The sequence below is a fragment of the Typha latifolia genome, chromosome 5, assembly GCF_019914945.1.
Source record: "Typha latifolia isolate L0001 chromosome 5, TyphaL0001v2, whole genome shotgun sequence".
In the NCBI taxonomy this organism is placed as follows: Eukaryota; Viridiplantae; Streptophyta; class Magnoliopsida; order Poales; family Typhaceae; genus Typha; species Typha latifolia.
In genome coordinates this window covers 12,445,307-12,467,784 of record NC_133090.1, presented here as the reverse complement: position 1 = coordinate 12,467,784, position 22,478 = coordinate 12,445,307, and the positions used below count along the sequence as shown (strand labels likewise).

At 38.1% G+C, this 22,478-nt stretch overlaps 4 protein-coding genes across 4 annotated transcripts; 2 read left to right on the top strand and 2 right to left on the bottom strand.

Annotated features, from left to right (window-relative positions):
• Window positions 1–183: 183 nt before the first annotated feature.
• On the bottom strand, window positions 184–6,999 carry LOC140788392 (probable methylenetetrahydrofolate reductase (NADH)). Its single transcript, XM_073137630.1, has 12 exons — window positions 6,721–6,999; window positions 5,655–5,837; window positions 5,356–5,416; window positions 5,181–5,263; window positions 4,517–4,690; window positions 4,062–4,235; window positions 3,885–3,985; window positions 3,667–3,778; window positions 2,100–2,180; window positions 1,778–1,955; window positions 878–1,212; window positions 184–466 (listed from the first exon to the last, which is right to left on the bottom strand). The coding sequence occupies exons 1-12, from the start codon at window positions 6,940–6,942 to the stop codon at window positions 383–385; spliced, it is 1,788 nt and encodes a 595-aa protein (XP_072993731.1). The 5' UTR covers window positions 6,943–6,999; the 3' UTR covers window positions 184–382.
• Window positions 7,000–8,224: 1,225 nt separating this feature from the next.
• LOC140789040 (L-ascorbate oxidase homolog) lies at window positions 8,225–10,633 on the top strand. The gene is made up of 5 exons (XM_073138629.1): window positions 8,225–8,318; window positions 8,382–8,679; window positions 8,759–9,365; window positions 9,453–9,949; window positions 10,110–10,633. The coding sequence occupies exons 2-5, from the start codon at window positions 8,441–8,443 to the stop codon at window positions 10,405–10,407; spliced, it is 1,641 nt and encodes a 546-aa protein (XP_072994730.1). The 5' UTR covers window positions 8,225–8,318; window positions 8,382–8,440; the 3' UTR covers window positions 10,408–10,633.
• Window positions 10,634–12,917: 2,284 nt separating this feature from the next.
• On the top strand, window positions 12,918–17,564 carry LOC140789973 (pentatricopeptide repeat-containing protein At4g21190). The gene is made up of 9 exons (XM_073139919.1): window positions 12,918–13,182; window positions 13,929–13,950; window positions 14,026–14,160; window positions 14,693–14,803; window positions 15,210–15,353; window positions 15,462–15,674; window positions 15,850–16,057; window positions 17,045–17,151; window positions 17,229–17,564. Exons 1-8 carry the CDS (start codon window positions 13,100–13,102, stop codon window positions 17,131–17,133), a joined length of 1,005 nt encoding a protein of 334 aa, XP_072996020.1. The 5' UTR covers window positions 12,918–13,099; the 3' UTR covers window positions 17,134–17,151; window positions 17,229–17,564.
• A 684-nt stretch (window positions 17,565–18,248) lies between these two features.
• LOC140788046 (calcium uniporter protein 6, mitochondrial-like) lies at window positions 18,249–21,261 on the bottom strand. Its single transcript, XM_073137139.1, has 2 exons — window positions 20,733–21,261; window positions 18,249–18,937 (listed from the first exon to the last, which is right to left on the bottom strand). Exons 1-2 carry the CDS (start codon window positions 21,159–21,161, stop codon window positions 18,503–18,505), a joined length of 864 nt encoding a protein of 287 aa, XP_072993240.1. The 5' UTR covers window positions 21,162–21,261; the 3' UTR covers window positions 18,249–18,502.
• Window positions 21,262–22,478: the final 1,217 nt, after the last annotated feature.

Genomic DNA, 22,478 nt, shown 5'->3' with positions numbered 1-22,478 from the left:
TCACAGGTCAATTAGTCATCAAGGAACCCAGTAGAGGTGTCATTAATTTCAATTGACTAAAGTTGGTCAAATTTGGAACAGGGCATGATCTCCAGTTAATAAACATCTCACATAAGCCATAGCGAAGAACAATTCTTAACTCCATTCATATCAAGAGAAAGGAGAAAAATTCCAGACATGGTATAGAACTCAATGAGTAATTCATTTTATTGATAAGAATTAGAGAACTTGAATCAATAACATATATGTCTGTGGAATCAAACTCATCCTCCAGAAACAATCAAATAGTCTGACAGACACCTGGGAATCACACTGCCTTTCGATATGTTGTTAAAAGACAATAGTTGGAGAAGGCCGGAGGACCTTGAGATGGAGAATCATTTCAGATCTCCTTAAATGCAGCAAATAGATCTCCATGAATATAGTCATTATCGACAAGGCTAACCAAGAAGTAGCTTCTCTGGACCTGAAAAGGGGAACAGTTAATTGGACTCAGTTTATCAGTTATCACCAGATGAATTTGACGCGGACAATCAGATATTAAAGGAGTTGCCAGTCATGGGAAAGGTTCTTGAAATCAAAATAAAATTAATAAAATAATATTATGATAGAATAACTGTATATTACTTCTCGCATTTTCAAGTAGAATATATAGTTCTAGTAATAGATATGAGAATTGAGAAAGTGAAAAGGAAAAAGAAATGTAGTTTTAAGGAATAAAGCTTAGTTTAATTTCAAGCAAAGTTGATCCTGATCTGATGGTATCAAAACAAAATTAAGTCCCGAACCTAGCGTCTTAGTATGTATGCATATATAGTATATGTAAATATATAAGCATATATAATATTTTCTGCTGTGATTCATTTTATCAACATACCTGTTCTAGTATTTCCCTAGATGGGTCAGCCTCAGGAAACAAGCATCCCCATCCCCTTGTCCAGATCTCAAAAGCCTCATCCTTCCAAACCATGAAGCTTGCAGGATCAACCACAGTAGGTTGGATAATCTCCTTGCCAGGGAAAACACCCCAGGTCACAGCATTGACTGCATTTGAGGCAATATTAGAGACACATTCTCCTTCTTTGTTCACGGCAATATATGTGAGATAAGGCAATGCTTTGCACTTCTCGACTAATGAATTCAACTTGTCTTTTGAGCAGAAGAATTCAAGATAGGCCTTCTGATAAACATAACCCCGTGGTCCACCCCATCCTGCAAAAAAAAAAACACACACACAAAAAAATTGAAAAAGAGTATAGAGGTCATGCGCACGATTGGAAAAATAAGAAAAACTGAAAGAGAGGGCATATCCACTTGCATGCACATATCATATCAAGCATAAGAAAATCGACAGCATTATAGGCAAATTAAGCCAATTGATATAAGCAATTCCTGGTTAGAAGGCAGAATGTGTTGCTGAGGACCAAAAGTGAAGAAGATTTGGGGACTGTCATACTTGAGAATTACTATACGTATCAAGCCTTTTAGAAGATAAGCTGACTTCTCATGAGCATCATGACTGATTTTAGTACTCCATGTTCACATGAAATTGGACTTTGAAGCAACAAATTCTCTTGCAGTGACCTGAGGCCACAGAGTTGTATACTAAGTGTTCAAATAGGCATATACCAGTTTTGACAAACCATAATCACTGGAAATTAAGGCTCCCTTCAGAGGCGAAACCAGCAAGAGCCAAGGAGGCCCAGCTCAAAGATGCTTCAAAAACTACTACACTGAAACTGCCATTTGAACTCCTTAAATACATGGAATCACTTACCAACAGTAGGAGACTCAGATTTTTCTCCATTTACAGCAGGTTGGCTATTGATAGTAAGAAAGCCCTTTAAATTAATCTGCCCCAAATGTTCATCGATTATCTTTGTCTCTGGCTGAAGACCATCTAGCTCAGACCACGGGCTGCTTTTAAGTTTTCCAAGGCAGTAATTCATAAACCTCTGTCCAAATGTATCCCAGAAAAGAGTAAGATCTTACTGTAATGATTGAAAGTGGGTCTCTCTCTTACAGAAACAAAAGATGTATAACCCATAATAATATATCCAAACAGAAGTCTATCGCATCATATAACTATAGACAGATACCTCATTGATATCATCTAGAGATTTTATTGGGACCACCCATTCCTCTTGAAGCTTCTTGCCACGTGAACGTGGACGCATGAACTGCCAGAGAGGTAAATATTTCTCAATTATACAATTTACAGAAATGCCAAACAGTAGCAAAAGGGAAGCATGTTATGCTGGTACATATTTTGAGATTTCTCAGTATGTGATATCAAATTAAAATTAGTACAAAAATTAACAGTTATGGCACCTAAGATTAACTAAAGAAATAATGAGAACTTCAATTACAAATGAGAGAATCAGCTGGAACAAGCCTTTTCTCATGGTTACATATCATTTCCCAGGTTGTTATTATCAGAGTCTAATTCTAAGAAGGAACACAAGAATTATAAGATTTTTAAAACGCAAATAGGAACATGCAGTTTGGTTGAACAAATAAGTAAAGTTCCACAATGAAGGTAAATACATGCAAGTTGAAAGCTATTTTGAGACTGACATGTTCAAGCATCGTGATTATCGAATACCAGGGGATATAAAGTTCAATACCAGAGTTATAATGAAGAGTGTGACCAGTATAACCTTGATTTTGATGATACTGTAAAGGAGATGACCATAAAAGTGAATTTTACAGCAGGAAAGTTCTTTTAATAGTTATACATTTATAGATAGGAGGTTTTTGAATGGTGGTATAGTACCCTGCTAAGGGCTGGTCTGTTGTTCAATCCTGCAATAGAAGGCTCACAAATACAAACACTGAGATAATAAGTAGCAGTAAGAAGAGTTGGTGAATTTATTAGTCAGGGTTATGTCATTGGTTGGATTTGTTATCTTTTTAGGCAAGGTTTTTTTTGCTGTAAAGACTGGTTAGTTCATTATTTAGCTTGTACGGAGCATTAGAGCTGTATAAGTACTGCAATTTTCTGTAGGGCATGTGGTTATATCTTTGAATGTTTTGGAGGTAGATTTGGTGTTTCATACATGAAACAGGGTGATTAGATCACCTTTTCACTCAAAAACAGAAGGGAAGTCCACACTCTTTTCTTCTGCTTTTTTATATTTTCGGACAAAATAAATTCTTTTAACTGGTCAACTGTTATCCTGATATAGTATGTCTAGCCACTACATGGTCCATTGGATGAGGGATTGCTGGATGTTAATTGAAGTAGTGTAGATAGTGTTATTCTCTTAATATTCAGAATGTATTCCTTTTCCTGGTGTCCTCTTCTAATTAGTGGACGGCTAAACTTAGTAAGTCCGTCCATCTAGGGATCCAAAGAAAAGAAATAAGTGACTACCAAGTAGAAACATATCCTTGAATCCTCTGTGCTCGAGATAGCAGAAATGCAGAATGTTTGTCGTGAGAGGACTAGGCTTCTTGTCCTCTCTCTTATTTGGCTCGAACTAACCAAAGCCAGCCAGGTCAGCTGGTTAATGAATTCTTTCTAATTATTCACTCTGAACCATCAAAGGTAAAGATGCACCGAGGTAGCTACCAGACTATTGTGCCTAATTACTCCAATGCTTGAGATGCTAATAAGTAATAACCCTAAAGTAGCTTCAAGAATGACTTCTAATTAGTAATTACCTGGTAGTCAGTAAGTGCTCCATACGATGGATTACAAGAATCACCCCACCGCCCACGTGGGTACTGGTCCCAACCAGTAGTCCTTGAAATGTAGCTCTTTGGACGATTAGCCCTAGTAAGTTGTCCAGATAATATCAGGAATAGTATCTACCAACACTCGAGTACAGTGAGGGGCTTCCATTTGCAACTTTTAAGAAACAGTGAAAAGCAAAGCATACCAGAAGATGGGCCGAACATCTTCTTTAACACGAAAAACATTTGTTGAAGGCCTCCATGGTAATGACCTTGAAATCTTAGACTCCTCAATCAGTCCAAGATTCTGGAAGAACAATTTATTTAGTATTAGAGATAGTAGAAAGCAAAAAAAAAAAAAAAAAGAGAACTCGAAGTATTACCAGTAATATGGCTAATGCAGATTTCTCCATGTTTAGTGTGTAAAGATGCACTGTTTTTATCCCAGTAGCTAAAATTTTCTTGCACATTTCAGTTCCAAGGTGGATTCCATATGCCCTAACAGCCTCTTCATTGTCTTTGATAGGCTCCAGTGCAGCAGTAATTTCAGATGGTATCTGCAAGACAAAGTGAACATATTATTATGAATTTCAAGCAAATTTTTTTGTATCCACAGAAAAGTAACATGTAAACATGTGTGACCAAACCACTATAGCCAAAGGATACCATTAATAGGTCTTGTATATCATGAATTAGATGACAATGATATAAGGCTAAAAGGAAATCTCAACATTGTGTGCTTGGTTCAAAGGCAACAAGATACTTTTCCAAATATATGGCTTGTTAACCAGGCAGAATCTAGGTGAACAGTATGATTCTTACGATAAAAGAGCCTCACCTTAGTTTTGCAGAATCCAGTCATTCGCAAGAAACCTTTGTAGTTATTAATAGGCATTATGCCAGGAACGATTGGGCAGGTTATCCCAATCTGACGACAGTCATTCACAAACTTTAGAAAGTTGTCAGTGTCATAGAAGAGCTGAGTGATAATGAGGTCAGCACCAGCATCAACCTGTTCAATAGAGACAGATGAGAGAGTAACAGATCTATGTGATGAAAGATTTATGATAAGAGCAGAATGAATAATGATAACAACCACAGCAACGAAACAAAAAAAAATGACAACAACAATCAACAGCTCAAGCACACGAAACATGTTAAACAATGATCTCAAGGGCTGGGGCACTTCTTTGTATATACTAGCATGTAGAAAGATTCTAAATGCATCATTTCAAGGGGGTTTAAGAGAAGAGATAAAAGCTTTAGCCAGGTTTGAAGTTTCTACTAAACCAAACAGTTTCTGTTGGATGATAATGACTTATCTGGCAAGATATATATTAGAAGCTCAGTATATTTTGATAAGCTTTGACATGTCTTCCAAATATAACTGTTTTGATGAAAGCATATCTTGTATTTGAACAGTACAATCAGTTGTCAAGTAAATGCATGGAATGATTTATTAGAACTGCAGAAAAGAAATGAAAAAAAGCAGCATTTTGCACCTTTCTCTTCAAATAAGCAAGATCGTTGCTGTAAGCTTCCAATGTAGCACCTCCATCACTTTGTATCATGTCAGGGTGCGCCTCTGATAATAAGCAAAATTCTTTAGGAAACGAGATATCTGACAGTTAAGTTTAAGCAGAAATGTACTAATGTAATTGGTCAATTTGAAATGACCTGGATAACCAGCAACAGTTATGCCAAAGTAGTCACCATACTTAGCTCGAATATGCTGTACCTGTAAGTTAATTTCAGCAGTCATGATTACGTACTAAAGAGTTTCAAGGTGTCAAGAAATTGCTCAACATCCATTTCAATTTATGTAAATTCTGATCATCAGGATTGCCCAAATTCACATAAGCACTAGGAACTAAATTTTAGAAGTGGAATTAGATGCTATGTGCACTAACTGCATTTCACAATAACCTTCAATCTGAAAAGGTGACAGCGACTCGAATTGTGTAAAAGAGAGTTACCAGATCAAGGGCACAAGCAAATCCACCAGCTACTTGAACAAACTTATCCTGACCATGAGGAGGATCTCCTCTAAGTGCCAGAACATTTTGGATTCCATTGGCCTTGATGGTATCCAAAGCATGGTCGATCTTCTCCACTGGCATGTTTGTGCAAGTCAAGTGCATCATTGTTTCCACGCAGACCTACAAGAGCATAATCAAGTTCCAAAATGTGAAAAGCCAGCAATTGTGCTTATGGCAAGAGTTATGAGGAAGTTAATTTATCAGAGAACAGCACAATCTCAATTTATGAGTAGGAGGATAAATTTTCTACTCAAAAGTCCAATAGAAAATTTTCATTGAACTACTAAGGAAAATACTATCATTATTAAGTTGTCGGAAGTACGCCATTCCCCTGCAAGTACCAAGTCGCATCAATCTACTATTTATTCGTTAATTCTCTACACTCCAACCGCAGCTAGTGGAAAAGAAGCCATATCATTACTTAAGTAGCTTTGGCAGAACAAAACAAATCGTACAACTTCATTAATTCCTCTATCCTCCTACCAGCTTAAGTAAAAGTAATACTTGAACGTAAAATGTTCCAATCAAAGACGGGGAAACATAAGTATACAAGCGCCTGTGGCAATATTTGACATGTAAAGAGCCAGATCCGGAAAATCCAACAATGGAAAGATCAAATCTGGATATTTCACCGACCAAAGTCCTACAACCCACTGAGGGCGAAAATTTTGAATCTAAAGGATTAAAAGCAAATACTCAAGTGGCAAAATCCATCAAAATACCACTTTTCTACTATTTCTCTAATACCAAATCGCAACCCACCACACTGAGCTCAGATCGAGCTAATTCGAAAAACAATAAACTATCTCTCCATCATTTTGTGAATCTCTCAACCTATCACACCCATTAAGTACGAAAAGCATCCAGTCAAAGGCATTAAAACAAAAACCCAAGTAGTAAAACCCGTCAAATTCACCATTTCCCGAAAAGCCCAATGCAAATCCAATCAAACCAACACCAGATCGAGCAATGGCGAGCGACCAACTCCAGATCTAGATCTTACCATGTTCTGCATCCGCTTGGCGATGTCGAGGGTGAGGTCCGCCGTGGATCCACCAGCTCCCCATGTGATGTCGCAGAAGGATGGGTTGTGAGACACCATCCGATCCATGCGCTCGAAGAGATTCTCCACCCCTTCCTCTGTTTTCGGCGGGAAGTACTCGAAGGAGAACACCGTCCTCCCTTCTCCTTCCGCCACCGCATGGATCTTCTCTATAACCTTCATCTCTCTCTCTCTCCGGGCGATGGAGGTGGGAGGAACACAAGAGAGGAAGTGGGAGTGCGCTCTAGTTTGGTGAGATATGGGCAAGTATATACTGGAATCTCTGTTCAACAACCGCGGAGAATATTTTAATATTTTGAGACTAAGCCCCGAATTTAATTACTTAATCTCAATTTTTAAGTCTTAATTTTTTTCTAAAAATACATTTAATTATATATAAAGATGAATTAGATTAGGAGTCCCGTGGCCATTTTAGAGTTGGAAATTTATATTTTTACCCTTAATATTATGTGAGGAGGTGTTAATTCGAAGGGTATGTTGTTGAGCTTCTCCATCGCTATCCCACACCAACCCCAACCCAATGGCGACATTATGTCCACTTGGGATTGGGGGAAGGTGGGTTAGGTCAGATGTAGCAAATATTTGTACACAATTTCGTATTCAAAGATTAAAATTAGTATCATATAATCTCAAAAAACACTGTAATATATTATATTATATTATTATATAATCTTATAATAAGTCAAACTACTAACTTAAATGAATAAATACTCATATACCTCTTTTATCTAATATATAATTAGTTGCCAAACATTTTAAATGTAGTTGGGAATGAAACAGGGAGGAGGAAATTAAGTTCTGCAGATGGTGTTGGTGGGTGTTGGACTTTGTGGTACGAAGTTGGAAATATACACTTCTCAGCTGGAAGAATAGTCTTGTCCACCTACCACTAGAAAGCTATATTCTTGTCTGAAAAATTTGAACACAATCCAATTAATTAGGATCTTAGCATATCTCATCACAAGATGCCGGCGTTGACCATGAGTATGCTGGTTAGTTTAGGTTAATTATTTATCTCAACATAGCACTACCTGGTTATTTAATAAGTGATGCTGAGCTAAAAATATATTCATATGTGCACCTAATAACTATGGAATCTGCCATTTCTTCCTATAATGCAAGACTAACACGTAGGAATTGGTCAAATTTTAACTATCCACAAATAAGAGAAAGAGAGACAATAATAGTTATCATCCAAAGTATCATCCTCTCCTACAATGTATCCCAACTTCTAATTTGTGAGGAAGGGCGCAATGTTTGGAGCAAAGAGTCTGCGAGAGAGAGAGAGAGAGAGAGAGAGAGAGAGAGAGAGAGAGAGAGAGAGAGAGAGAGAGAGCTTTGAGCTACTATTTTTGGTTGAAACCTAACCTTCTGTAGTTGTACCTCAGAGCTATCTCGTCCTTCTATACAAAGAGACCCCCCTGCACCACTCCTACGCAGACCGAAGCTCCTCCATTTATTATCCTCCTGGTCTCTTATCTCTCTCGCCCTCCAAAAAAATCACTACTAGAGGGGATCTTCCCATGCTAAAAGACAAGGTATATTTATATATAAAACATACATGCATACGAGTTTTTATATAGATATAATTTTATGGGCAGGCCCTTCTTGTAGCGAGGAAGAAGAGATAGTTAGAGTTGTAGAAGATAGGAAGAGAGAGATGTTGCGTGCCAGCGTAGCGATTTTGGTCCTGTTGAGCTTGTCGGGCGTCCATGGCGAGGACCCGTACATCTACTTCACTTGGAATGTCACTTATGGTACGATTGCGCCTCTCGGCGTCCCTCAGCAAGGAATCCTTATCAACGGACAGTTTCCGGGCCCCAACATCAACTCCACGACTAACAATAACATCGTCGTCAATGTCTACAACTTCCTCGACGAACCCTTCCTCCTCTCATGGTTCGTACCTGCACTACTTTTGAACTGTGGAGAGTATTAGATATCCTTCAACTAATCTCTGGAGCGTGTACACGTACAGGAACGGGATCCAGCAGAGGAAGAACTCATGGGAGGACGGGATGGAGGGGACTAACTGCCCGATACCGCCGGGGGAAAACTTCACCTATCACTTCCAGGTGAAGGACCAGATCGGTAGCTTCTTCTACTTCCCCTCCCTCGCCATGCACAAGGCCGCCGGCGCCTTCGGTGGCCTCCGGATCAATAGCCGCTTGCTTATCCCCGTCCCCTTCGACCCACCCGCCGACGACTACACCGTCCTCATCGGCGACTGGTACACCAAGAACCATAAGGTCCTCGCTCGCCTCCTCGACTCCGGCCGCAGCATCGTCCGCCCCGCCGGAGTCCTCATCAACGGAAAGTCTGGCAAGGACTACGAGCCGCTCTTCACCATGGAGGCCGGCAAGACGTACCGGTACCGCGTGTGCAACGTCGGGTTGAGGACGTCGCTCAACTTCAGGATCCAGGGGCATACCATGAAGCTGGTTGAGATGGACGGCTCCCACACCGTGCAGAACATCTACGACTCGCTGGACGTCCACGTCGGACAGTGCTACTCCGTCCTCGTCACCGCCGACCAGGCCCCGAAGGACTACTATATCGTCGCGTCCACCCGGTTCATGAAGCAGGTTGTTAACTCATCGGCTATTGCTATCTAATTTTTAAAACTTAAGCTGTTAGACAATAATAGTTTTATCTTTTATATTTTAACACAGGTTATGACGGCCACTGGCCTCATCCGCTACGCTGGATCAAACTCCCGGCCATCCCCGAAGCTCCCTGAGGGGCCTGTCGGCTGGGGATGGTCTCTCAACCAATGGCGAACCTTCCGGTGGAACCTAACGGCCAGCGCCGCTCGCCCGAACCCGCAGGGTTCTTACCACTACGGCAGCATCAACATCACCCGCACCATCAAACTCGTAAACTCCCGCACCCGCATCAACGGCAAGCTCCGCTACGCTCTCAACGGCATCTCTCACGTCAACGGCGACACCCCGTTCAAGCTCGCCGAGTACTTCAACATCGCTAACCGTGTGTTCGAGTACAGCCGCATGGGCGACGTGCCTGCCGTCGTGGAGGGCGCCGCAGCCGCCATTCTGACGCCCAATCTCATCACCGCGGAGTTTCGCACGTTTATCGAGATCGTCTTCGAGAATCCGGACAAGAACATCCAATCCTACCATTTGGATGGCTACTCCTTCTTCCCCGTCGGGTACGCAAGCACTAAATATAAATTTCGAAGGAAATTTATCAAAATCACCTATCTTTTACTTCCATCAGCATTCAAATCTATCATATAAATGTTTATTATTTGATCTTTAAAGTTTTTTTATGTTAGGTCAACTGGTTATTTAACAAATGCATGCATGCAGAATGGGGCCAGGGAGGTGGACGACGGAGAGCCGGAAGACATACAACCTTCTCGATGCAGTGAGCCGGCACACGATCCAGGTATACCCAAAGTCGTGGACGGCGATCATGCTGACGTTCGATAACGCCGGGATGTGGAACCTCCGGTCCGAGATCTGGGAGAGGCGCTACCTCGGGCAACAGCTCTACATCAGCGTCTTGTCACCGGCGAGGTCCCTGAGGGACGAGTACAACATGCCGGACAACGCTCTCCGGTGCGGCGCGGTCTTCGGGCTCCCGCTGCCGCCGTCGTATGTCTAATCATGCATGGAGCTAGGTAGCCATGCGTATGTACGTACGTAATGCCAAGGATAGGAAGGAGAAGGTGCATGCGAGCAGTGAGAGAGAATGAAGAGGAGGGCGAGAGTTAGTAAGAAATAAAAGGGGATTGTAATTGCATGTAAAGAAGTGCTCTTAATCTAATTTATGTAACTCTTTTGATTTATTCGATCTATCGATTACTTCTGAGGCTTTGCCCTTTTTTTCCCATTATAATTTTTACATTGAACAAGTCATTGCAACTAAAAATCATCACAAGATTATTCCAGATACACCTAATAATAACTTAATTGTGTTTTTTTCTTAATATCTCACAAGTTTAGTATTAAGTTTCTCATAAATTCCTGTGAGAAAATCTAATTAATCAGTCTATTCCTTTCGATAAAAGGTCTAGAAAGGGTTAGGCTAAGCCCATTGGACTTTATGATCCATTGGGTTTTTCAATTAAGAGGGCTCCAGTCCTGTGCAAACCACAGCTGGGACGGGTTCGAGACTTCGAGTCAGGTGTAATTCTGAGCCTAATTATTTTAGGGCCCAAGTCCGACCCCGTAGTATGTATCATTAGCATTTAAAAGGACACTAAAAATCCTGAAGTATTTGAAAGAGGCGAGCAATTATTGTTGTGTATGTGATACTTGCAATCATGAATTGGACAGGGAAATTAATGGCCCGTTGTTGAATTAGTGTGAATGAAATAGATATGATAATGGCATGAAGTAACAGCATTGTCATCGAAGAGTTAAAAATGAAAGAAAGAAGAAGAAAAATATCCAGAGTCTGGAAAAGCAAAAACTTACTTCTGTATTTAGAAACTCACTATAATAGAAACTCAAAGTACTACATTTCTACCATTTGCTTTACTCCAAGTACACTCAAAACTCTAAAGTTATATATAGTTTTTTCTATCTGAACTTGGACTCCCACCGGTGCATATATCAGACCTCTCTCCGGGATCTTTCTCCTCCCTTTCTGCCACTCTGAATGATTGGGGCAAGCAAAGTTCTTATGATCTGAACTTTAAGCTGCCCTCTCTTCAATGCTGGCTTCTTTTCCTTCCCCATGTTGTAGTTACTGCTGCTGTACTGGCGCTGCATCAGTTGCAAACTTGAAAAGCTTCTACAGAGAAGGAGAGAGGGAGGGGATTTAGAGGGAGAATTCTCGGTTGCTATGCTGAGAAGAGCAGCCGAGGGGGATATTTATATCATGTTGTAAGAGCTCATCAAGTTGCAGTGTGGATGAGAGGACTGAAGACACTGCAACATATTCCAAAATGCCATTGGCAAATAAATTTCTGCAAGAAATCTCCACTTTTTGGCCCACTACGGCCGACCAAATTAACCTTTGGGAAGGACCCAAGAATGATGGGAAAAAGTAGGGAGGACATGGATCACATCGTCAAAGCATAGTCAAAGGGAAACATCCAAACGAAGACTTGGGAGTCTTCCTCTATCTCTCTCTCCGGTGGCTTGTAACATACTGTACCCCCCTCCATTATCCAAATTGTCTATGGATGGAATAATACGTCCATCATTCACACTTTATTGTGTCATTTTTATTCTTTAGCTAGGAAGCAACGTCATTGGATCAAAAATTTGAAGTGTTGACTCGCTGATGAGTCTGGAACTCCTCCATATTACTATGACTATGTCCAATTCGTTCTACATGAAATATGATTTTCTTCTCGCAAATTGGCTCGATAATACTGCCAGTTTCTGAGTCATGACTATACTGTACCTAAGAGGAGAAATAATTTCAGCGACCTTTACGTTAAAAAAAAAAAAAGGTCCTAGTTTATATCATCTATATTCACCCTAATTAGCTCTATTTAATTTTGAAATTTGAGACATAAGATATATAGCATAGCAGACTGAGTGATGCGATGTAACAAAGCATAGACTTTGAAGCTTTTGTCTCCCAAAATAGTTGAATTGGAGAAGGAGGCTCATGAGTGTGTGTTGCCTTGCTCTGCCATCGGTATCTATCAAAACCCAACGTAATGCCTTTTGACCTTATCCTCCATCTTTCTAACGCCCTTGGCCAAATCTCAATCATTCTGCGCTCTCTCTCTCTCAAGATGAGAAATATTTTTTTTTTCTAACCCTAAATTATTATCTATCTTTTATCTAATGACTTTCTAAATTATTTATTCACGTAGAGACCCCTAATAGAAGGGATTCATAAAGTTACTAAAAAAATTTAAAATATCTTTATAGGAAAAAAAGGTGATCGTAAAATTATCTCAAAAAATAATTAACTAACTATATTTTAACTTTTATGAACTAAAGTTACCTTTATATTATTACTTATAAACTAAGAAATAAATCGAAACTCACCTGTAATCAAACATAACTCTATGATTTCAAAAGTTTATTAATTTAATCTTGGTAGTACTGAGTTTGATTTAGCTTGCAAAGTCAAACGGATTAAAGAGTTAGGATAGCAGCTCGTTTCGTTGGTTTGGTTGTAAATTTAATTTCTAAGGCTCAAAAAGAGTACTGCAGACTTAGAATTATGCGGATGACCGCATACTGGAGGAGGTTCCATGCTAAACCCCTCTCCGAACCCAAAAAACCCTTCTCTCTCCCTGTCTACTGCTGCTGCTGCTGCTGCTACTTCTACCAATCATAACAACGAAGACGAGGAGGAGGAGGAGGAGAGAGGTAGGTAAGAAACGATGCAGTGGATTGCATCTCCTTTGCGGAGATCCCTTGGCTCTCTTCACCCGATAACTAGGGCAAATGCCTTAGAAATTTCCTGGTAACTCCACCCCACTCCCTTCCTTCTTCTTGAATTGTGCTACCTGGTAGTTTAAGGATTCTTTCTGTAGCTTTTCCGTAAAGCTTTCGCCTTTGTGATCTCGGATAGTATGAATCATTACATCTCAATGGATTATCTACTGCGGTGTTTCAATGTAGTAATCTGGGTCTTCTATTGTGATTCTTTTTGGCTGGTTAAAGTAAAACGATTGCGAAATGACATCTTATATTGGTTGACTATTTGTTTCCTCAGTCATTAAAAGACAAGGTTTTTGATAACTTATAAATTTAATACCTTTATTTGTTTTTCCCTAGTGCTAATCATCCATTAAATCACCGAAAAAAAAAATTCGGCATTAATAATCTTGAGAAAATCGGCCTTAAGAAAAAAAAAATCGGCCTTAAGACAGTACAACAGAGTTATGTCAAAGAAGACAAGCTATAATAGATTGAGAAGCTATAATACACCAATTCTTTTACAAGGTATAATATGTTGCACTCATGTTTGATCCGGTAGCTTTATATCGTTAATTCACCCTGCGTCGACACTACGTCAAAGACTCTTAAGATGCTAGCATTTACGAGTCAAGCTATCAAATGTCTTATAAACATGTATTACAACGAAGCAAGTTATATAATTTCCTAGTCATGTTTTGTTCTTGAAAGAGATTCTTGCAACCTATGTCAGCAGCTTTATGATGGCATATTTTACCCTACTCTTCTCATTTCCTTTTCTTTTGTTTACAGGGATTGGATTGCGAGGATGGAGGTGCATCCTTTGATGTTTTAGATGGTCATTTGTAGCCTATATTTGAGTAGTTTTTAAATTTGCCAATTCTTGTAGCTTGGAGCAGGATGTTGTTGCGGCAACTATGTCACCAGCACTTCAGGTTTTCAGGGTAGATACTCTGCTTTGCCTAACATCGTGAAAGAACAAGGACATATGCTAAATGGACAACAAGCTAGGTTACAACCAAAGGTACTGGCAGAAGAAGTTTAATTCCATAATCTGTAGATTTGTATCTTATTTCATTTCTCCATGGCTTCACTATTCTGATGGTTAAGACACACATGTGCATTGTTGGCATGAGTTTTATCATGTCATGTAATTAGGAGAAGCCTATCCAATAAGGAGTATAGGGGTAGACTGCTAGTATTTATTGTTCCCTGAGATGGTTCTAGATTTGTTCTCTGAGGCATGTGAAAACTGTTTCTCTTTCTTCTCCTTTCCTTCTTCTTGTGGATGTGTATATGTGTGTCGGTGTGTGGGTGTATGTGAGTTTTTTTGCTCAAGGTCTCTTGGTTCTAAAAGGAGCTGTAGTTACTTATGGACCAGTTCTTTCTTTGCTTCTCTTAAAGACCTGTAGCTCATATTACTATTTTGCATTTTATCTTCATCTCTATGTATCTCCTTACTATTGAAACTGGGATGGACAACTGGTTCCTCATATAGTTAGCAATTGCATTTTTCTTTGCCGAAATTGGGCTGATGTGTAAATTCCTGTTCACAGCGAGAAGATGAAGTGATTGGTCAGATTGAAAGAAGTGATAGACAGCCACTACACAAACAAGTTGGGAAGAACATCTCATCAGCGGATAAAAGAAAGTTTCTTATTAATACGGTATTCATTCTTGGGGTTCTAACGTTTTTTTCCCTGCTCCTTTTGGGGATATATAGAGAAGAATATGCTTTTGTGCTAGAACAGTATGTAATAATTTAGATTGAACAGCTTCTGAATATATATTCCTCTTGATGTGATCATTATGAGGAGTTCTTCACTTCTTTGTTTTGTTTTGGTTAACTTCTAGAAAAAGCAAAATTACCTTTGTTTTTTCTTCAAAAAAGAAAGGCCTGTGCTCAGCCCCGCAGAAACATGAATGAATTTTGTATATGAATCACCTTAGCTAACAATTCTCATAAGATTTTGTTAAGGATTTGTATCTTTAATTAGTTGGATTGTTCATCACCATACTTAGTGATGGTTGCACAATGACTTTGTTTTAATAGCTAAGGATCTTTATTGGCAGCTCCTTGACCTCAAGGATTCCAAAGAGGCTGTTTATGGTACTCTTGATGCCTGGGTCGCATGGGAGCAGAAATTTCCATTGGCTTCACTGAAGCAAGCGCTTATAGTTCTTGAAAAGGAGGAACAATGGCATAGAGTTGTCCAGGTATAGCTAGTTTCAACATCTTCTTTTTGATGATGTGAATGACTTATGTGTTTGTTGTTATGGCAATGTTATTGTTCACTTCCCATAGTTCATGGATGATCTTTTTAGGTGGTAAAATGGATGTTAAGCAAAGGGCAAGGAACCACAATGGGAACATATGAGCAGTTAATACGTGCATTAGAAAAAGACCACAGGGCTGAGGAAGCTCACAATGTCTGGGTGAAGAAGATCAGTCACGACTTGCATTCAGTACCTTGGCGTTTCTGTGATCTTATGCTATCAATTTATTATCGAAATAATATGCTAGAGAGGCTTGTAAAGGTATAAATCTCTCTTGTAGAATTGTAGATAAAATTGTTTCATAACATTGATTTTAGAGGTATATCTTACAGTTAAGTTTGTAAGGTCAGTAGAGTCAATTAATCTTTCATTCTAGAGTTGGATATAATTTTTTTTTGTATCAGTTATATTGATGTTATTTTTGTCACTAGTGTAGCTCTTCAAGGGACTTGAATCATATGATCGTAGACCTCCAACAAAATCAATTGTGCGGAAAGTAGCAGATGCATATGAAATGCTTGGCTTATCAGAAGAAAAAAACAAATTACTGGGGAAATATAGCCATTTATTTGATAAATCACCTGAAGAATGTGCAAAAAAATCTCGGAAAGTTCGAAAGGGGAAAAGGTCTGATGTGAAAACAGGTATGATGTAGTATCTTTATTTGTTGGACAGCAAGCATGAATTATTTATTTATTTATTTTAACGTATGACAGAATCTGAAAGATTCCATTACCAATTGCAATGAGAAAGTTGAAGAGATATACAATCAAATGATTACATGCATTGCATATCATGTTATTTTCATATAAATGTCAGTTTTGCTAAAGGAAAGAAGGATCGTATCAAATGAAATACCATGACAGGATCAAACGTGATTTAGCTCTATTAAGTGATGGATACATATCTTTACATCAAAAGATGGATGAATTTCCTTGGTTTTTCTAAAAGGGTTGCTCTTGGGATGCATGGCCTGATTGCAATTGAGAAGGTAAAAAGTACTACCTGCCTCCTAGCCTTACAGATTTCATTCCCTGTTTAGTTTTGTTATAGTAAGGTATTAACACCAATTTCTGGAGGTAAGTGTCTGCATTCAGGCACCACAATCTCATTTTAAGCCTACTAAGGACATAAATGGCTAAACTTGTTAAAACTTATTATGCCTTTCCGCTTCCGTTTGCATCATCCATGAAGCATCACAAAATGGTCTTGATTATGGTTTCTATCTGATCTACTTAAAAAATTTTGAACTGAAATATAACAATTATTTCCTAAAAGTCAGGTGATTTTGGATTTAAGATGGAGAAATTGCAAGTTGGAACTTTAATAGATTAGGAGTGAAAATATTAGCATTATGACACAAAGAAGAAAAATTGGCCGCATGAGTTTGCTTCAGCCAAAGCTGGAGAACAATCCCTTTATATTTGTTTTGATGAAACTAAGTTTCCAGTTGCTGATATCAGTTTTAGTTTGGTAGCTATCAAAACCGAACTGTTTTGGTTCCCAAATCCGTTAGAACTTCAAAACTTATATATGAGAAATCTATTTGAATATGTTGGGACAATATATAATGGGATTTGTTGTCTCTTCCTTAAAATGAAATGGTTGGTTGAATTGTGTTTTATGTGCAGCTGAGGACAAACATAAAAAGATAGAAGCATTAGATGATATGCCAGTGGACTCGGGACCTTCAGATGTAGAAGTTGATGCTGCTGCTTAGTCAGACTTTATGGCAGAAGTATGTCTATCTCTACTGGTTAAATTCTGAATTCTTTCTTCAATTTAATGCTAATAAATTTTATAATAATCTTGCAGAGTTAGAAGCAGCAATCGGTTTGAAGAAAATTAAGCATGAAATTGGCAAGTGTGCATTACCTTCATCGGGCACTGGCTATTGCTTCTGCAACTAAAGAGGGGGTTTATCTTGTGGCGAAAGGCGTTGCGGATCACCAGTTTTCAGCTGGGGATCTGGTTCTTTCTTGGTCAGATATCTGATGAAAGTTAACCATCCAATACAACAGAATACGTATGTAATTATCTAGTGAAGAACTATAATTCTTTTATTTATCCTCTGAACAACGGCTATGAACTTATTCTCTCACCACTATAGCAAATAGTTGGGATAATTACAATGGCATTTCATCCTGTGCATTGCCCAGGTTCACTTGTAGAATAAGTTCAATGCTTATATACCTATGCTAATTTTTTTACACTAGTATAGGAGAGTTTATTCTATCGTTAGCTCTCTTTTTTTGTAAACTAGTAATATAAAGTAATTACATTTGATGTGATAGAAAATTGAAATAATGATTTGATATATAATTAAAATGCTATTTTATAATGGATAGATGAAGACGGAGAGGAGATGAAAAAGAGAACGGTTAAATTATAGTTGATTAAAGTAATATTTTTTCAAAGATAAAAGAGTTATAGAAATTTTCAATGGAAGAGAAGAAGAGAGAGTAGGTATTATTGTATTATTATTGAGTTAAATAGCTCTTTACTTAGTATAAAGAGGTTTATATTAGAATATTTTTTAAAAATGTTTATTTCACAAGTGAAGGAAGTTTAAAGAACAAGTTCTCAATCAGCAACTGAGACTTGTGTCTTCCTCCTAATTTTCTGCGATTCCCTTAAATATTGTGCTAATTTGACACCATTAGTTGAATTCTGTTTGATCTTGTGGTCTTAGTCGAATTCATCTCTATAGAAGATTCAGATGATGTAACCAAACAGAAAACCACCTAAAAAAATCAGATCATTTGCTACTATCCAGCCAGCATCAGAACAAGGTAATACTGCATCAATAGATAATAGTTGACGCATCTTGCAAAATTGCAAATTTAGCTAATGCAAGCTTCAATGTTTCATAGCTCAAAAGAACAACATCACAATGTGAGTATCATTATACATACATGAAGATGAAGCGCATGTCAGGAACTTCACTGACTCGTCGACGCACAACTTAAGGGAGTACACCCAGAAGAAGATAAAAGACCTGAGTGGTATCGGTACTGAAGGAGATTACCACATATCTTGGGTGAAAAAAAAATAATGATGAAGAGCATCAATTCCTGGGAGATGCTATGTCATATCTTCTTATCCAAAGGAATTCTGCAATGTTTCTGCAATTCCATATACCTCTCCATGCTAAAATTGTGCTTCTGGAACAGTTTCCTCTGTCTGGAAAAGAAGAGCCTATCCATGAAGTCCTTATAAGTGGGATCTCTTGAAGTAATGAGGAAGTAGGCATATCCAACAAGCAGGCCGGTTGTCGTGGTGAAAAAGGCCACTGGCTCCATTACATCCCACGAGAACTCCCAGAAAGTAAGCCTAAAGAAGAGACCAACCTGAACGATAAAGAACCCTAATCCTGACCATAGAATATGTCGAACATGCTTGTGCGCAAGCTTATCGATCTCTTCCTTCTTCCTCTGCAGCCGCTTCAACTCTTCTTTCCTAGGATCATTTTCAGGTGTCAGTGCAAGGGGAAGGGTTATAGCTTTTCTCAACATATCCACGACCTAAACAAGAGTTTCACAAATAAAACGATAAGCTAATAATCTTCTGAACTTTCAAACTCAGACCCAGACAGTAAGAAGCTCCTAAAATATATGAATGTTCACTATTTTCCCATGCAGAAATTTTAAAAATACTAGCAGGAGCAGGAAGTAAAATGTCAACTGCGATAAACCAGAAATACAATTGAAATTTCACTGCTGTGTGACACTGGACCAGTGAACCAAGTATTGTAAGAATTTACATCTTCAATGGTAGTATGTTCAAGAAAACATATCATCCCAAAAACCATCAATGATATTTCCAAGGTACTTAGTGGGAAAAATAATAGTAGTGTTTTATTATATTATTATACTCCTTTCAAATTAAAGTTCTGTAATTCATATCAAACTGGAATGTTGAACATGTGATGCAACATGCATAAAGCTTCAGCCTCGCTAGCATGAACAGGCTTTTAGTAGAGTAGTTATTTAATAAGACCTGGTACAGCCACTGGACTATGAAGGAAACTGGTACCAAACAATGGATATTTCCTCAGTCTAGAAGTCTATATCAATAATGAAACGAGAGATTAATGGACAGAAAATTTTCCTTTTTCTGCATGCATCCAAGTGTATGAATAAGAAAACTAAACTTCACCAGCTCAACATGAAGGGGATGAAGTATATGCAGAAGGATCATCGAATAAAGAAAGTAAGAAAAAATAAGCGAACAAAAAATAAAAGAAAAATTACAATAAACAGAGGAAAGAAAGTCCAAATCCACATGTAGATCTCTTCACAGCAAGAAGGCAACAAATTGCACAAGCTGCCAATCTCCAGTCCTTATATATGGAAAGATGAATTCAACTTGATAGCAAGTGACAAAAAATTTGCTATAGTGCTATCGCAACAATCCTGGTACTTACCACCTCCTTCAACCATCCCCCCATCCGCCCCCCTCCCCCTCCCACACACACACCTTCCACCCCCCAGGACAAACTCAAACAATTCAAACATCATGCACCCCTACACCAACCAATCTTATCTTATCACCAGTATCTTCCATTTCTTCTTTAAATCCTTCATTAAATAATTGAGTAACTCCATCAAATGACATGTAAACAGAAGCCAATTCCAATCTGAACTCTCTTTCAAATGCTCAACACCTCATCTAAATATTTCAAAATAAGATTTTCGATAGAGTAACACTTCATCAAAATAAAAGGAGAAATTATGCTTTACTTCCTTGTAGTTTAGCTCAATTGCACGAAACTATTATGTTCAATTTAAGCACCTAACCTCATGTGATTTAGATTAAAATATGATAATTACTTTTTTATCATATTTGGACAACCTTAAAGTCAAATTTGAAGATTATTATTAGACAATATTTAGAGAATTGGATAAGTTTTCAGACGCATCTAAAATAATATTGATTAGATTTCAAATGACAAATATATTGAACTAATGTAAGATATTATTATATCTTTGTGATCTGAAATTTGATTAGTATTATTTAAGATGCATTAAAAAGTTAATTCAATCCTCCAATTTTCATGTCGGTTACGAAAGAAAAAGTAACTGTTGCACTATAGTTCAGACTTCAGGGTAAGGAAAAAAGTGCAGACTTCAGTGGTAAAGTGAATATGGGAGTCAAACCACATGGGATAAATTACAAATAACGCGAATAAAAACCAATTTTTTATGCTAGCTGCTGAAAAGACGACCTAAATTAAGCAAAACAGATCTCAGATCTCTTCATCGAACTAAAATTGGAGGAAAACACTAAACCAAAGAGAATGTGGTCAACTCGGATTACCTTCTCCGGGTGGAGATAGACCTTGTCACGAAAGAGTAGCACCACACCGGCCTCATCCAGGACACGCGCGAACGCCGCCGCCTCCTCCCTCGTCGTCACCAAACCCATCTCCTCACACGCGTCCAGTAGCTCTGCGTACCCAACAATTTCCCCAGCCTCAGGCCCAAGCCGCCGCTTTAGCGCCTCGACGACCATCCGCATCAGCCGCCTCGCCTCCGCTGACTTCACCGACGACGCGGCGGAGGCGGAGGAGACGGAGGCGCATCCTCTCGCCGGCTGCGACGAAGAAGGGAAGGAGGAGGAGGGGATAAAAGGAGAGAGATGGGTCCAGAGGAGGATCGGGTTCTCCGCGCGATGATGGCCGGAGAGTCTCACCGCCACGGATGAGAGGGTTCCGAGGAGGGATCGAGAAGAGGAGAGCGTCCGCATTGGCGGTGAGGGAAAGGGAGAGTGATCGGATCCTGAGGGAGATTTTGGGGAAAGGAGGGGATGGCTCTGGGTATGGCTGTAGATTTGAAGGGATATAGCGGGGGTTAACGGTAGTTGAAGAGTAGTAGACTAGTAGTAGTAAGGGGAGGGTGTTTTAGGAATTCTGTAGCATTTCCTCTTCTTCTTTTTTTTTAATTTTTTTTTTAATTTTTCTGGAGAGAGGTATTTTTGAAGTATTCAAAATAAATTACAAAGTGTCGAATAATAAATATTCATATAATAACATATAAAAAATAATAAAAAATTAAAAGAGACATGTTTTTTTGATATTTTTTTTGATATTTTTTTTCTATATAAATTATTACACTTAAAGACCTGAACTATTATTTATTTCTATGGAAACTTCTTCATTTATGTTTTATGGCATATTAACCTTTTTAACTATATAAAACATTTGAAATGCACCTTTGCCCCTTTAATTTTTTATTAAAAATATCATTTGATTATTTTTTTGACATTTTACAAATTATTAGGCCTTTATTTTATAGAAAAAAAAATAAAGTTTCAAAAGTAAGATGATTATATGAATTTTCCATTGGCATCCTTAAGAAAGTAAAAGATATAGATAATTAAGAGAGTCAAAGTATCACGCAAAATAAATAACATAGTCTACTTAAAAATTGGCAATAGTTTAAGGAGTTTAGATATATATATTTTTAATACTTTTAAGTAATAAAACATGAGGCTATTTGCAATGAAAAATATAATAATAATCACGTGATTTGAACAAATAAAAAATAAAATAAAATAAGAGTATCATCTCTTTTTTTTTTCATTTTGCAAAAAGTACTAAATCCCGGCTTACTATATATGAATCTATTAGATTTAATCTAGTGATGTACAATTAGATTGGTTGCTTTGCAAATGAGATGGTACTTAAATAATTAATAGTTAGGACTAAATGTATAGATTTAAGTGTGACCTCACTTCTCTCCAAAGAAAAATAGATTTAGTTACTTTTAAAATAGAAATTGAGTGGTGATCCTATTTTTTAAAAAAGAAAATTACTTTAGTTTTTCATGCAAATAATTCAAATAATTATTCGGTGGGTAATATTTTGGACGACCAACTAGTTAAAAATATCGATGCTAAAGTTCAGAGGATGGTATAAATGTTCGGTAAAGTGGCTAGTAATGTCTTCTTATGTCTTTAGAAAATAAAAGATTACTTATATTTAAAACAAATAGTTGGTTACGATCGTATCATCTTTCCATTCAACCAGTGGACGTAACTATTGGGAAAAAAATTAATTTCTAG

What these genes read in the sequence shown, in the direction of transcription:
- LOC140789040 (XM_073138629.1), top strand. Translation starts at nt 8,441, where the DNA reads ATGTTGCGTGCCAGCGTAGCGATTTTGGTCCTGTTGAGCTTGTCGGGC. An exon ending in CCACCCGGTTCATGAAGCAG is followed by an intron (nt 9,366 to 9,452) that starts GTTGTTAACTCA and finishes ATTTTAACACAG; the next exon opens with GTTATGACGGCCACTGGCCT. An exon ending in TACTCCTTCTTCCCCGTCGG is followed by an intron (nt 9,950 to 10,109) that starts GTACGCAAGCAC and finishes GCATGCATGCAG; the next exon opens with AATGGGGCCAGGGAGGTGGA.
- LOC140788392 (XM_073137630.1), bottom strand. Translation starts at nt 6,942, where the DNA reads ATGAAGGTTATAGAGAAGATCCATGCGGTGGCGGAAGGAGAAGGGAGG. An exon ending in TTGCTTGTGCCCTTGATCTG is followed by an intron (nt 5,417 to 5,654) that starts GTAACTCTCTTT and finishes ATTAACTTACAG; the next exon opens with GTACAGCATATTCGAGCTAA. An exon ending in CTCTAGATGATATCAATGAG is followed by an intron (nt 1,956 to 2,099) that starts GTATCTGTCTAT and finishes ACATTTGGACAG; the next exon opens with AGGTTTATGAATTACTGCCT.
- LOC140788046 (XM_073137139.1), bottom strand. Translation starts at nt 21,161, where the DNA reads ATGCGGACGCTCTCCTCTTCTCGATCCCTCCTCGGAACCCTCTCATCC. An exon ending in TCTATCTCCACCCGGAGAAG is followed by an intron (nt 18,938 to 20,732) that starts GTAATCCGAGTT and finishes ACTCTTGTTTAG; the next exon opens with GTCGTGGATATGTTGAGAAA.
- LOC140789973 (XM_073139919.1), top strand. Translation starts at nt 13,100, where the DNA reads ATGCAGTGGATTGCATCTCCTTTGCGGAGATCCCTTGGCTCTCTTCAC. An exon ending in AATGCCTTAGAAATTTCCTG is followed by an intron (nt 13,183 to 13,928) that starts GTAACTCCACCC and finishes TTTTGTTTACAG; the next exon opens with GGATTGGATTGCGAGGATGG. An exon ending in AATGGCATAGAGTTGTCCAG is followed by an intron (nt 15,354 to 15,461) that starts GTATAGCTAGTT and finishes TGATCTTTTTAG; the next exon opens with GTGGTAAAATGGATGTTAAG.